The sequence below is a fragment of the Enhydra lutris genome, unplaced genomic scaffold (assembly GCF_002288905.1).
Source record: "Enhydra lutris kenyoni isolate GAN:26980312 unplaced genomic scaffold, ASM228890v2 scaffoldscaffold28, whole genome shotgun sequence".
In the NCBI taxonomy this organism is placed as follows: Eukaryota; Metazoa; Chordata; class Mammalia; order Carnivora; family Mustelidae; genus Enhydra; species Enhydra lutris.
Window position 1 is genome coordinate 11,011,072 of NW_019154112.1, and position 15,093 is coordinate 11,026,164.

Consider the following 15,093-nt stretch of genomic DNA (forward strand, 5'->3'; position numbering starts at 1 on the left):
TATTTTACAGAAAAGTTTTATAGTCCTTGGATAGGAAGGCAAAAGAATATGTGACAGTTTATTTAAAAGGGTTGAGGACTGGGGCAAGAGGACTGAAGGGCTAGGACATGCAAAGGCCCAGTTTGAAAACTGACTTACAATTGGTACTGAATTATAAATGTTAAAAAGTTTAGGATAATTTCTTCTTTTTTTTTTTTTAGATTTTATTTATTTATTTGACACAGAGAGAGAGAGAGAAGGCACATGCAGGAGGAGTGGCACACAGAGAGAGATGGGGGAGCCCAATACAGGGCTTGATCTCAGGACCCTGAGATAATGACCTGAGCTGAAGGCAGACGCTTACTGGACTGAGCCACTCAAGTGCCCCTAGGATAATCTCAAAGTACCTGTGTTTACACAACACAAATATGATCATGTAAAAAAAAAAAAAAAATCAAACAACCATGTTAATTGTAACTCCTATTTCATTATTAAAAAATTACAACTGATTAATAGTTTTTTAATCACCAGAAAGACATGTTGATTATTTGCTAAAGGTTGATTTTTAAAAAAGGTTTTCAAGTGAATGTTTTCAAAACTGTTAACTATATACTTACCTGCTTTATTACTAAGCTTGTATAAGAAAGTTTGGCGAGGGTCTGAGTGATCTCGACATGTCAGTTGTAAAAGAGAACCTGATTTTTTCCATTTCTGCATGAACCATAGACCTACAGAGTTACAAATGATATGTGAATAATACTGGAAATACAGGGTAACATATGCCAAGATTATTAATTTTACTATATATTTCACTTCAAAAATGAGATCTACCAAACAAGCATTTTCTTAATAAAAAATATATTTGTAAATTATTTCCTTTTTCTGATAATAAATATAAACACATACATTTAAGTTAACTATGGGTTAATGGTGGTTGATAGAGAGCTTGCTATTTCGATCACATTCACTAATGAAATAGATAATGATTCAAGGACAAATTTGGGAAAAGTGTACCTTTAGATATATTTTTCAAATTATAAAGAAGCACAGATGGAAAAAACTTCACAGTAGTAGATCCAAATGCTTAAGCACTGAGTGTTTTAGTCTAGAGATAAATATAGATATGGTAGACAAACTGTATAAGGACTAACTCTTACAATGAGCAATTGGTTAATGTTTTCTAGTAATAGCTGAATATAATGAAGATTTATTTGCTTGCTTGTTTATTTGTTTATTTATTTATTGGGGAGGGGCAGAGGAGAGGGACCCTGAGATCATGACTTGAGCTGAAATGAAGACTCGAATGCTTAACCAACTGAGCCAGAGGTACCTCTTAAGTTTCATATTTAATTGTATTTCTTTGTATTATCAGTTACGCATATTTAAATGCATCTTCCCCTTAATTAAGAGAAACCCTAATCACTCTCTGGAACAGGTTTTCAAGATTGTGCAAAATATTAATTTCTACTTTTATTGTTTCTAACATTACAGAGGGGAACAGGGCAAGAAAAGAGAAAAAAGCCTCTGATTAAATCTTGTAAGCCTATTTGGGGAAAAGTTTAGTGAAAAAAAAAATTCAAAGTACTGCATCCTATTTACATTGGACTCTATTTTACATTACTTATAGATTTCATCTTTTTCATGCCCTCTTTTTAAAAAAACTGTAAAAATCTAGAACTAGATGTTTGTGGATACCATAGTCTGGAACAGGATACAAGGAAAATAGAATGGTTTCTTTGTCAATGAAAGTGAAAGAGAAAATGGAAGTGAGTTTCAAGGCTCAATGCAGAGAGACAGAATATAATCTACTTTATTCTCACAATGGGAATCAATGGACTAAACTATAAAAACTACTTAAAAAAATCTAAGGGAAAAAACCATACCAAACAAAAGGCAAATTAAGTATCAGATCTTTCTTGATGAGAATATTCATTCTAATCAAAATTGTCTTAACTTTCATTTTAAGTTTTAAAAAATTTTAGAATTTATTTTCTCATAACATCCCTTTGTTATCAAACCAAAATCAGAGTTAAAATTCTATATATAATATTTTGTAACTTTATAATATATTAAATATAGTTAATTATTTTTTATCTGCTCAACTGATGGAACAACAGAATAGCCTGTTTTTAAGATAAACATATACTGAAAATATTTAGATAGTTTAATAAAAATTAGTTCAAAACACTCTTGTCACTTTTGATACATATCATCTCAATATGGTAACATTCATTTTCTGAAATGACTTTTATTGATTTATTTCACGTACATGACGAAACAGAAAAATTTCTATATTTTTTTTTCATAAAATTCCAAGTATGTGACAGGTCAGCTTTAAATAAATACCAGAAAACTTTAAATTTGTATTTAAATTTTCTCCCCATGCCATATTTTTTATACTGAACAATAAAACTTGTTACCTGTATTAACAAGAGCACTGCTATTGTAGAGTGTACCAAGGTGAGGTCCAGAAAGAGATAAAAAGGTATGAAGTTTGTTGAGGTAATATCTAAACCTTGGCCTTGTAAGCACTGAACGGATTATTAAATTGCCCAACGAATGTCCAATAAAGCTTTAAGAAAAAAAAAAGACATTTCTCCTATAGTATTAATTTTAAAAAGAAATATTAAAGCTGATACCTCTATACACAGATATGACATACTAAGTATCTGGAAATTTTTAATATGTTTTAAAGCTATGTTTTGATACTTTGAAATGATGTAACTTATATTTTGAAGGAAAAAAATGTGAGAATGTAGTAGAAAATTTCTACTATATAATTTAAATGTTTATTGAAATAAGATATTACTTATCAGAAAATTTTTATTCATAGTTATAACTGCTTAGAAATAAATACATTTTAAAAGTAACTATACATTGACTAGATGATAAATTTGCCTCCTTAGGCACACGTGCCAATAATTACTCATTGAGTCATGATTTAAAACAAAATAATGAAATTGTACCTATAAAGGATAGCTTAGGAAAAATTATATACCCATTTCATTTATTTTCTGGTCTATACCCTAAAATTTATAAAGCATCTCACCTTTATTAAGGAATGGTTTAAATCAAAAGAGCCTTTTTACTTATCATCATTATGCACTAGATGCTATATTAGTCCCTGGGGATAATTAACAGTGAAAAGAAGAGAGTTTGAAAGCTGTCTTAAACTGGTTTACCGATATAGCTAGTGAGAAGCTCAGGATCAACTTCCCTCCCAAATTGGAAGTTCCTGAAGCTGTGGGGTGAGAGTTATGATTGCAACTAATAGTCCTCAATTAACCAGATCAGGCTTTTGAATAATGGTTAATTATAACTAATAATTTAATCTAAAAGAGGTAATATGTTTGTGGATAAATGAAAAAAACTGAAATATTATTTTCTCATCATAATATAGTAAGTGAATAAAAGGAATATAAGATCACTGTAGAAAATTCAGTAAATAAAATGTATTTTAAAATCTATAAATGAAGAGAATAATTAGAATAAGAAAATACATCTCTCCTCCCTCCTAACATACTTGCATCTCCACCCATTTAAAAATAAATGTTTTTTAAAATGACTTCAAATAAAAACCTATTTATCTCTCTTTTTAGTGCTTATTCTCCATAATTCAAACTGGAAACAAACTCTTTCAAAAGCCTATGGTTATAAGAGCCCAGTTTCTTCCTCTAACCTAGTTGAGATACGAATGTAACTATTATTCTACTTTTTGAGGCAGAAAGATTAGTTTTGACTTTTTCTTTAAGTCCTACCGTACCAGAGGAAACAAATATTTTTCTATCTCCCATGTCTATCCACAGTATCTGCTTGAATTATGAGACACATATTGCTTTGACCATCTTGCTTATGGAAAACTGACTCACAAAGTAGAGTTAGGAGACCTTGAAAGTAATTTTTTGTTTCATCTGTTTGTATATATCCATTGCCCTAAAATCTTTCTTTTTGGTAACAGCTTTATTGAGATACAATTCACACATACATTCATCCATTAAAATGTATAATTTAATGGTTCTTAGTGTATTTAGAGTTGTGCAACCATCACAAGAGATTTTGGAACATTTTCACCACTTCAAAAAACCCCTGAATCCTTTAGCTATTACGGGCGCCATCTGCCATCTCTCCCAGCCCTAAGTAATCATTAATCTACTCCTGTCTCAAGAGATTTGCTATTCTGAATAATTCATATAAATGGAATCATATGTGGTCTTTCCCTAAAATTTTTAAATTTTTTCTTTTCTCTTTAAATTAGGCAAACTGAATTGTGGTCTCCTATATTTCATAACAGGGCAACAAAACTACCACAAATTCTGTTTTTCTGTTTCTATTTAATGTTTTCTGTTTAATTCATAGAGACATAAAGGTATGTTAATTAATATTACAGAGAATTATAAAAGTTACCTTATTTTTGAGACTGTTAGGCTATATATCTGAATATATTGTATGATCTCATCCAGAAGGCGATCAGTCATACTATCAAAATCAGCAAAAGTATCATTCTGAATAAAGGCAAACAGACATATATTATGCTAAATATGAATAATCACAGGAAAAACAATATAAACATTATTTTTGATTTAGGTGTTGAAAATATGGTTAAGATGGGTGGTTTTTGGAGAAGCTGGTGAATAATATTCACTATATGAAGTGAGCAAAAAGTGAAATTTCCAGGAAAAGAAAAAATTCAATGTTCTTAATAATACTTGCTTCATTAGTTCTTTTGCCCAATACCCACATTTAACTTAAGGTTATTTATAATGGTTTAATTAATGAAATTTTTGCATAGAAATGTGAAATTCTAGAAATTTTGTGCATGTGAAGAGCTCATAAGCCAAATTATAAATCATTTCATTTCAATTTCATTAGTATATGCATTAATGTGAAATTTCATACAAATCAGAAAAATTATTTCTATTAGTATAAGCATTTTGTAGTAAACAATTAGGTAGAAACTAGTACAAAAAATATTTGCTTCCATTGAAAACACTGTCATAATATTGTACCTGATTTCTCTCAGACATAAGAAAATCAATTCTTCCCCCAGGCAGTCCAAGTTCAATGTAAGTTTTCACTAATCGGAGATCTGCACTGTTACCTAGAAAATAAAGAAAATGAAAAATTATGTCTGAAGGACAAGATAAAGTAAAATGTACAAAGTACATCATCATATATTTGAAGAGAAGTATATGATCTCTGCCAGTTTTGAACAGACAGTACAACCTGAAATAGAGTTCTCAATTTCCATGTCAAGGCTGATTTCAAGTAGCCATACAATATCTTTCAACAATTTGCTTCTTAGGAATTTTGGTGACATTGATGCTTTTGCTTTCCCACCTGATGGTGTTTTTATTAATTGTTAGCTTTGGAGACTGCTGGCTGTGGTCACTGTGAATGACTTATGGAAGTACTCCTTCCATCATTACTATAGTTGATTATTTAAAAAACCTTGAATGCGTTTTTTTTTTTTTTTTTTAAGATTTATTTATTTATTTGAGAGAGCGAGACAGCGGGGAAGAGGGGCAGGGACAGAGAAAGATGGAGAGAGAGTCCGAAGCAGACTCCACACTGAGTGTGGAGCCTGACACAGAGCTCCACCTTATGAACCTGAGATCACGGACCTGAGCCAAAATCAAGTAAGATGCTTAACCAATTGCGCCATCCAGGCACCCTTTGAATGCATTTTAGATTCAGATTTAACCTGTTCACTTTTTTTTTTTTGATTTCTTATATATTTTATTGTGCTGAGACTTTAGTCATATTTCTGGGTCTCCTCTTTTTTTTAAATATTTTTTTAATATTTTTAATATATTTTTAGCCCCAGGGGTACAGGTCTATGAATCACCAGGTTTACACACTTCACAGCACTCACCACAGCACACACCCCCCACCCTAATCTCCATAACCACACCACACTCTCCTGACCTCCCTCCCCCCAGCAACCCTCAGTTTGTTCTGCGAGATTAAGAGTCTCTTATGGTTTGTCTCCCTCCCAATCCCATCTTGTTTCATTTATTCTTTTCCTACCCCCCAAACCTCCCACATTGCATCTCCACTTCCTCATATCAGGGAGATCATATGATAGTTGGCTTTCTCCGATTGACTTATTTCGCTAAGCATAATACCCTCTAGTTCCATCCACGTTGTCGCAAATGGCAAGAATTCATTTCTTTTGATGGCTGCATAGTATTCCATTGTACATATATACAACCTTTTCTTTATCCATTCATCTGTTGATGGACATCTAGGTTCTTTCCATAGTTTGGTATTGTGGACACTGCTGCTATAAACATTCAGGTGTAAAGAAATGGAACTGATTTCTGTGCATTGATTTTATATCCTGACACTTTACTGAATTCCTGTACAAGTTCTAGCAGATTTGGAGTGGAGTCTTTTGGGTTTTCCACATACAGTATCATATCATCTGCAAAGAGTGATATGATAGTTTGACTTCCTCTTTGCCGATTTGGATGCCTTTAATTTCCTTTTGTTGTCTGACTGCTGAGGCTAGGACTTCTAGTAATATGTTGAATAGCAGTGGTGATAATGGACATCCCTGCCGTGTTCCTGACCTTAGGAGAAAAGCTTTCAGTTTTTCTCCATCGAGAATATTTGCGGTGGGTTTTTCATAGATGGCTTTGATAATATTGAGGTATGTGCCCTCTATCCCTACACTTTGAAGAGTTTTGATCAGGAAGGGATGCTGTACTTTGTCAAATGCTTTTTCAGCATCTATGGAGAGTATCATATGGTTCTTGTTCTTTCTTTTATTAATGTGTTGTATCACATTGATTGATTTGCGGATATTGAACCAACCTTGCAGCCCTGGAATAAATCCCACTTGGTCATGGTGAATAATCCTTTTAATGTACTGTTGGATCCTACTAGCTAGTATTTTGTTGAGAATTTTCGCATCTGTGTTCACCAAGGATATTGGTCTGTAGTTCTCTTTTTTGATGGGATCCTTGTCTAGTTTTGGGATCAAGGTGATGTTGGCCTCATAAAATGAGTTTGGAAGTTTTCCTTCCATTTCTATTTTTTGGAACAGTTTCAGGAGCATAGGAATTAATTCTTCTTTAAATGTTTGGTAGAATTCCCCTGGGCCTGTTCATTTTCTTTTCATGGTTTTGTAATAGTTGAATAGACAAAAAATTCCAGGGGGGCACCTGGGTGGCTTAATTGGTTAAGCACCTGCCTTTGGCTCAGAAACATAATTCCATTTAAATAATTTAAAGGAGTTTAATTACTAACTTAAAAGATGTCTATAAATATTGAAAACATATTAGATATAACACATAAATTAAAAAATTATTATTTTTAAAAATTAGTTTAGTGGCTTTTTGGTTAATTCCTTTGGGTTTCATTAGGAATGTAAACATGTTATCAATTGATGAGTTTCTACTTTACCCTTATAATATATATAAATATAAAAATATATTTTCCACTGGCTGAGAATGTATATGCTTAATCACATTAATAAATCACATTAATAATCACATTGAATAAATCACATTAATAAATGCTATTTAAAACTTAGTTTGGTGCTTAACTGTAAAAATCAGGAATGGACACCAAATTTTATCAATAGTTTCTTACTTGATTTGTTGATGTAGGTATATTTTATTAATAAATTTCCTCACATATATTTACCTTTGCATTCTGGGAATTAAATCCTAGTTGTTATAGTGACTTAATACATTGATTCAACTTGCTAGAGGTTTTTGGAGACCATTAAAAATTTTTTAATTTACTTATCTGTTTACTTGTTTCTGCAATATTGCTAGAGCATTATTAATTGTATTTATGTCAGATTGGCCAGCTATTCTTTGGGATGTGGGTGTGATATCTTTTCCAGATTTGGTAACAAAGTTAGGTTAACTTCAAAGAATAAAATGAGCTGCGTTCCATAATTTTTCCTATTACTCTGGAACAATTTCTATAACAAATTATATAACAATAAGTAACGTATTTCTTAAAAATTTCAAAGAAGAACATGCCAGAGATTCTACTGGGCCAAGAAGTCTTTCTTGGGTGATAATCCTTTGAAAATTTCATTACTTGCAGGGGAAGAAGTTAGTATTGGAGACATTTTATTTTATTTTTTAAAGATTTTATTTATTTGAGAGAGAGAGAGAGCGCACAAGCAGGGGGGAGAAAGAGAAGAGGGCTCCCCTCTGAGCAGGGAGCCCAATATGGGCCAATCCCAGGGTCCTGGGATTATGACCTGAGCTGAAGGGAGATGCTTAACTAACTGAGGCACCCAGGCACCCTGAGATAATTTTATTTCTTGAGAGTCAAGTTCTTCTTCTTCTTCGTGTGTGTATGTGTGTTATGTTAGTGACCATACAGTACATAATTAGTTTTTGATGTAGCTTTCCATGATTCATTGTTCGCGTTTAACACCCAGTGCTCCATGCAATATGTGCCCTCCTTAATACCCATCACCAGGCTCACCCAACCCCCCCACCCTCTTCCCTTCTAAAACCTATTTGTTCCTGTAGAGTCAAGTTCTTTTGTTAAAGAAAAATCTTCAGGGGTGCCTGAAGTGGCTCAGTCAGTTAAGTTTCTGCCTTTGGCCCAGGTCATGATCCCTGGGTGCTGGGATCAGGCCCTGCGTCAGGCTCCCTGCTCACAGAGAACCTTCTTCTCCTTCTCTTCCCTGCTCATACTTTCTCTCACTATCTCTCTCTCTCAAATAAATAAATAAAATCTTTTAAAAAATTTAAAAAATCTTCAATTTCATAACAATTTACTAGCTTAGATCTGTGTTTAGTATTTTTATGTCCATAAAAATCTTTCTTCAATTTCTTCTTACAGAATTATATCATAATGTAGTAATAATATGCTAGTCTAGAGATATTTGGCATTTTCTAGCATAGTTCCTAATCTAGAAAAAACAGTCTGTTGAATAACCAAAAGAGCTGCCACAAAACTAGAGCACTATAGCCCGGTATTCAGGATTTAAATTATACCCTAATAAATTAGTAAATCTTCAATTCTTAGTACTGATTTCTCTAGCTCATAAGGTTTAAAGCATCAGACTAAAAGGGCACCAGGCCGACTATCAGAGGGAGACAAAATGATTGCCATGAGGTGAATGCTGAGAAAACCAACAACAGAAGACAGAAAAACCCAAAGTTAAAAGAAATAAAATGGATGGATGTCAGTTCCAAGGAAAATTTACTTAAAAGGAAATATAACATTATACTTAGCAAAGTTAAGCATATTTTGTTTTAGAACGTATTTAAGATTTAATCAATTTAAAATATTTTCAGTCAAAGATTAAGTTAAACTAGATGAAAAGAAAATATATTGAGTTGCCATGGGTTTTATCCATAGACAGGACATACCATCTAAACCATGTACACAGACAATGAGATGCACTCCATCTTCAGAGCCATCCTCTTCTTCCATGCTAAAATAAGGGACTGAGGATGCCAGCAGAGGGACATCACTGTACATGAACCCAGGGAGTTGAAGTTGCTTCAATTCTTCTTTCGCCTGGAGGAAGCTGAAGCAAAATATTATAAGAGATACTCTTTACTAAGTTTTATATTCAGTTTTTAGAATGAAAAAGACAACACGCTGAATTTAGGGAACAGCAGAAGAGGTAATCTTTGGTTTTAAATTATTTGGTTTTAAAATAATGAAAATATGTGACACCGCCTAAATGATTTAGAAACCAGAGAGTAATTTTCTTTGCTACTGTTAGTATATACTCTGATCAAATACAATCAATACTTGAAATCTGAAATCAAATGAAATAGTGTTTTAAACTTGAAATCAACTAAGAAAATATTAGGAGTGAAGCTACACTTCCTATAAAGTTTTATATTATATAGAAAAGCTGGGAGAAGTACTGGAAGGATGACAATCTGATGCTTATTCAGCAAACCTGAGCCTGTTTGCTGCTTTTTAATCTTACATAAATGGAAAGTAAGGAGCTAGTCTACCTAAAGTGTAACACTGAGAACTGTAGTTACGGTTCTTAGTACATTAAGTTATTTCTATTTTTCCTCTAGAAATACCAATAGAAAGGAACAGAACCAGGAGGGGGATTTGACTAAATATAATTGGTGGCATACACTCATTCTGAATGAGTAACAAGTCTAAGCAACTTGGGGTTGCAAATATCAAAAATTATTAACAATTTTAACACCGTATCATTTGAACTGATAAAAGTAAAACTCAAGGAAGCCAACGAATTCTACTGAACGGAGTAGGGTACTCTGGATGAAGACATAAATTGTTTTTATCAGTAACTCAGAAAAGTTTGAGGTAGCCAGCAGGTGGTATAACCTTCAGTCTTGTAGCATATTACAGTACTTTAATAGGCCATAATCACCTCATCGGTTTCACCAGCAGTGGGCACTATGAGATCTTAGTTATATATAGAAATCAGAATAATCTAGGAACTTGGAAAATCTATTATAGACATGCCTAGATCTTTCACTCCAGGGATTATAATTCCAACTGGAATAAGGTAGTAGAATACTTTGAGAACCAGTGCCATGCTAATAAACCTCTATCATCCTCAAAATTTTTCTGAGTATTTAACTGGTCCATGAAATATCAAGCCAGGAAACCACGGATTTAGCTGAGATAACCTGGGTCTGGTAGGTAGAGCAAGTTTCTACTAACTTATTATTCATTATCTAATATTGCCTCGTGCAATTGTAGAACCTAACCCGTCTGAGAGTTAATGGTGGAGAAATGAGGTACTGATGAAAATAAGAGTTTTAACCCCAGTTATTCCATACATCTAACATAACTACCGATGGAAAATTTGTATCAAAATGTCTAGCTTATAGAACAAGACAATCAGATGGAGAACTACAGGTCTGTCAAAGAGCACACTGAATTCATTTCTCCATTTTTAGAAAAGTACTCAGAGAAGCACTTTTTGTATTACAAAAACCAGAAAACATGAAATAGATATGTTATCAGAAACATAGATACAAATACACAGATTTTCTATACATACATTTGGTAGCACATGCTATGGTGCTCCATTACTTACGCTTGAATTTGAGGCTTTGATGAATTCTCATACCAGGAAACTGATGAAGTGAAGTTGTTAGAAGTCCTGCATGGCTGTTTTGTAATGGCATCAAATTTACTTTTAGAAGAACACTTAACACTACAAGGAGATTCTCGTGGTGCAGATGGGAAGGACAAACAACCAGAAGTACAGACAGCGGGCATATTTACACCACCCTTCAGGTAGTCACTGTTTATTTTTTCAGAATTTATAAATCTTTCTTCTTCTAGTGCATCTCTGTTTATATAGTGAGCATTTACTTTTTCATCCAAAGCTGAATAATCTGCTTCTTCATAATACCCATTTTGAACCATTTGTTGATCCTGCTCTTCCTCCTCATCCTCTTTACCCTGTTCCTGAAGAAGATTACTAATTTCTTTTTCAGAAATTTTCTTCTGAGGGCTAACTGAGTTGCTATAGCTAATCGCACATATGTCAGAAATCTCCGTACTGCTGTGAGAGCCAAAATAATTTTCCACAAGCCCTTGCTTTACCATATCAGGACTGGCTGAAAGAGGATCATTTGTACCCAGGTGAGTTTCATTTTTAACTGTTTGGGCTTCTGAATTTATTTCTTTGAGATTTAAGGTATTACCATTTTTTGTTTTCACAGTTTCCTCTTCTCTAACTTCCGTATTAGTAGAAACAGAACCTGAAACAGCACAAGGGGCACCTAAACAAACCAGTGTTGAATTTAACGTAATTGCTGTCCCTGAAGAGTTACTAGATTTATCAGGACTCTGGGAGTCTTTACACATAGTGTCCAAGTTAGGTTTGGAGCTGCAACTACTTTTCACATCACAGGAAGTATGCTCATCTGAAAAAACAAATTGCAAAGGGTCTTTAGTGCTTGAATTTAAGGAATGTATTGCTATAGTTTCATTGTCCAAATGCCCTGAAAATATGACACTCTGTTGTTGCAAAATAATACTTGATTTTTTACTAGTGTCACATTTTGGCAAGTCAACTGGTCCTAGATTTAACACAGTTTTGCTATCACTTAGGTGGCATTCAGGCACAACAGATTTCTTAGAATTTTCATCAGGTGACAGTTCATCATCAGAAGGCAGAGAGTTTATGGACGTCAAAGATGACTGTATTTCACTTAAAGCACTTGTACTCTCAGTACAATGACTTCCTAATGAAAATTTTACATTACAATCAGGTTTCATCAAAAGCTGAGGAAATAATCTTTCATTATTGTAAGGACCTTGTCCTTGCACAGTTTCAAATACTACATCAGGGTTTGGATGTGTTGCAAAAGAACTTGGTTCACTTTCAACACCTGAATCTGAAAATCTAGATGAGGCATACGTGGCATTAATATCTGGTAACTTAATTGTATCTCCACTTACTAAAACATGATATTCTTTTGCAGAAGCAGGTTGGTTACTTCTTAACTTAGCTAATGAGTCTCCAATAGAACAGCACTTTGCTTCCTGCAAAGCTTCCTTTTCCAGTGTTATTTCTATAGATTTAGATTTACCATTAGATTCTAAGGACTCAAAGTTGGGGAGTTGTAAATTATCCACAAAAAGTTCATCTGGTCGAAGCTCTGTCCAAGGTCCTATTTTAACAGTTATTTTCTCTCCACTGAAAGGATCCTTATCACAGGGCTTTACTTCAATTGTTCTAGCTCCTGAAGATGGGGTTGTTTGATGATCAGGGCAATCGTCTGATGAACTTCTGGATGCCACATTGTGTTCCACTTGTGAAATTTCACTATCATCCTGGGAGATATCAAGTTTACCTGAAATGGACAAATTTGCACAAAGATTTAGGCTGCCAGAGTTCAAAGGATCAAACAGGTCTGGTTGCATATTTTCAATATCTGGAGACTTTTGTTCAGTTCTCTCTGTATTTGTTGGCAAAAAGCTAGCTTCCTTTTGGCTTGTCTGTCTGACGTAGGTCTTTAGGTCAAAATTATATCCACATATTGTGGGATCCAGACCTTCCTTCTGACTATGTGAAGGATTGCCTTCAAAGCATTTAAAGAGATCATCTGATGCTGTATTTTTCAAACATTTGTAGCCTACTAAAACCACAGAATCCTTAGAGTTCTGTTTTATAATTTTTTTGGTGTTTTCAGGTTTCATTGTTTTCATGAGCTTAGTAACCTTAACCTTGGATTTATTTGATTCTTCATTCTTTCCTTTTAGAGATTTTGTTAGCTGCTTTTCACCTTCTGCATACCAAAAATTGGAGGCACCAGCAGGTCTGACTTTCAACTCTGGGCTAGAAAGTCCCGCTATAGAGCTTTCTTCAGTCTCATATTTATCCATTCTACTGGACTCTGATCTCTGAAGATTCTGTATTCCCATCCAGGGTGCATCTAAGTCTTTTATCCAAAGAAAAAAAGATTCAGGTTTAAAACAAGGTGTGAGAACTCAAATGATTAAGACTACATTTACTGACTACAACCTTCTAATATCCTCAAAGATAAATAAAATTGGAGGGGAAAAATGGCCCCACATTAGGGAACGGTTTTATATATATTAGGAAGAATATACAGCAAATGACACAAACTACTCACATATTTTAGATTATACTTACCTTCAATAACTGAATCTAAATACCTATCTTCAAAGATAATAGGTAATGAATGGAGATCTCCATCTAATTCACTACATTCAATAGGCAGAGGTGGGAGAGAACTGCAGAAGGAAGTATTTTTGATGGCGGTGCACATCTGCAGATGACTCTGAGCACTGAAAAATATTTATGTCAGACTATAATTTTAAAAAATTATGCTGAATTCTACTTTATAGACTCCACCCTCTCCTCTTCTTTCCCTGACCATTCCTATCCTCTTGCAGTCCTCAAGATATAACCTCCTTAGGAAAGAGCTCTTTGGTCAGAGATAAAAACAGGTACAATGAAAATTATGGTTCATTGACAATAAATAGTTGACTTATAAAATTATGGTTTGTTGATAAACAAATTTCTATTATATTCTCCTATACTTTTTAATGTTATTTCAAAATGAGTTATTTATGCTTAATGTCTGAATTTACTAATTCGCTGGGAATAGCATATAAGAGAAATGTCAAAAGCTCCAACTGCCTACTAATGACTGATGATACTATTGGAAAAAATACATTCCATTGCTACTGGTGTACTTAATGTATATTAGTGAATACCATTAACAGCTATTTAAAAAAGGTAGATAACTTTCTAATGCGTACTTTTTTTTTCTTTTTAAGATTTTATTTATTTATTTGACAGCGAGAGACACAGCCAGAGAGGGAACAGAAGCAGGGGGAGTGGGAGAGGGAGAAGCAGGCTTCCCACCAAGTGGGGAGCCTAATGCAGGGCTCAGTCCCTGGGATTATGACGTGAGCCGAATGCAGACGCTTAATGACTGAGCCACCCAGGCACCCCTAATGCATAATACTTTAAAAAAAAAAACAAACCAAACTTTTCTTATGGAAAATTTCAAACAAATTAAAAGAATAGTGTAATAAATCCCATCACTCAGCTTCAACAATTAACATTTTGCTTTTTTGCTTTATCTATACCAGTACTCACTGTCCATGCCCCATACTCTATTATTTCCAGTTTCTTGAGGTGAAATTCACATTCTTTGAAATATATAAATTTTAGCTCTATGAGTCTGACAAATGGATACATGATACAGAATATTTCCATCTACTCAGAGTTCTCTCATGTTTTTCTAGTCAAATTCCCATCCCGAGTCAAAGACAACCACTGTTCTTTTTTTCATTCACCATAGTTTTGCCTGTGCCAGAACTTCATATAAATAGAATCATATATTTACTCTTTATGTCTGACTTCTTTTGCTCAGCATAACATTCTCAAAACATTCTTTAAAGCCAAAGAAAACCAGATCTAAACATACTCAGCAGGAAGGCATCTATTCTGGGTATTTTATTATAAACATTTACATAACAAAAGGCAGTGCCAGTCAGATCACTGATGAAAATCTGTAATATATAATGATGAATGTAAGAGATTCTGACCTGTGAAGATAAAGATACAAGGCTGGAACCAGAGATGTATGGGACTACTAAGGTTCTAGTAAGTCTATGGGGGGGTGTGGACAAGAGGGCAAT

The 15,093-nt window shown here is 33.8% G+C and overlaps 1 protein-coding gene across 5 annotated transcripts in view; it reads right to left on the reverse strand.

Moving 5' to 3' along the window:
- The window catches only part of LOC111152241 (family with sequence similarity 135 member A), a 109,155-nt gene that overhangs the window by 16,272 nt on the left and 77,790 nt on the right, over positions 1-15,093 (reverse strand). For 2 of the 5 annotated variants that reach the window (XM_022510679.1, XM_022510678.1), the window contains exons 11-17: positions 13,574-13,728; positions 11,000-12,770; positions 9,330-9,490; positions 4,986-5,077; positions 4,384-4,481; positions 2,400-2,551; positions 597-707 (exon numbers count right to left, since the gene is read on the reverse strand). In XM_022510679.1, coding sequence (XP_022366387.1) covers positions 597-707; positions 2,400-2,551; positions 4,384-4,481; positions 4,986-5,077; positions 9,330-9,490; positions 11,000-12,770; positions 13,574-13,728 — 2,540 coding nt within the window. Of the gene's footprint in view, positions 1-596; positions 708-2,399; positions 2,552-4,383; positions 4,482-4,985; positions 5,078-9,329; positions 9,491-10,999; positions 13,359-13,573; positions 13,729-15,093 lie in introns of all 5 variants that reach the window. The other 3 variants (XM_022510676.1, XM_022510675.1, XM_022510680.1) reach the window with 2 other exon arrangements.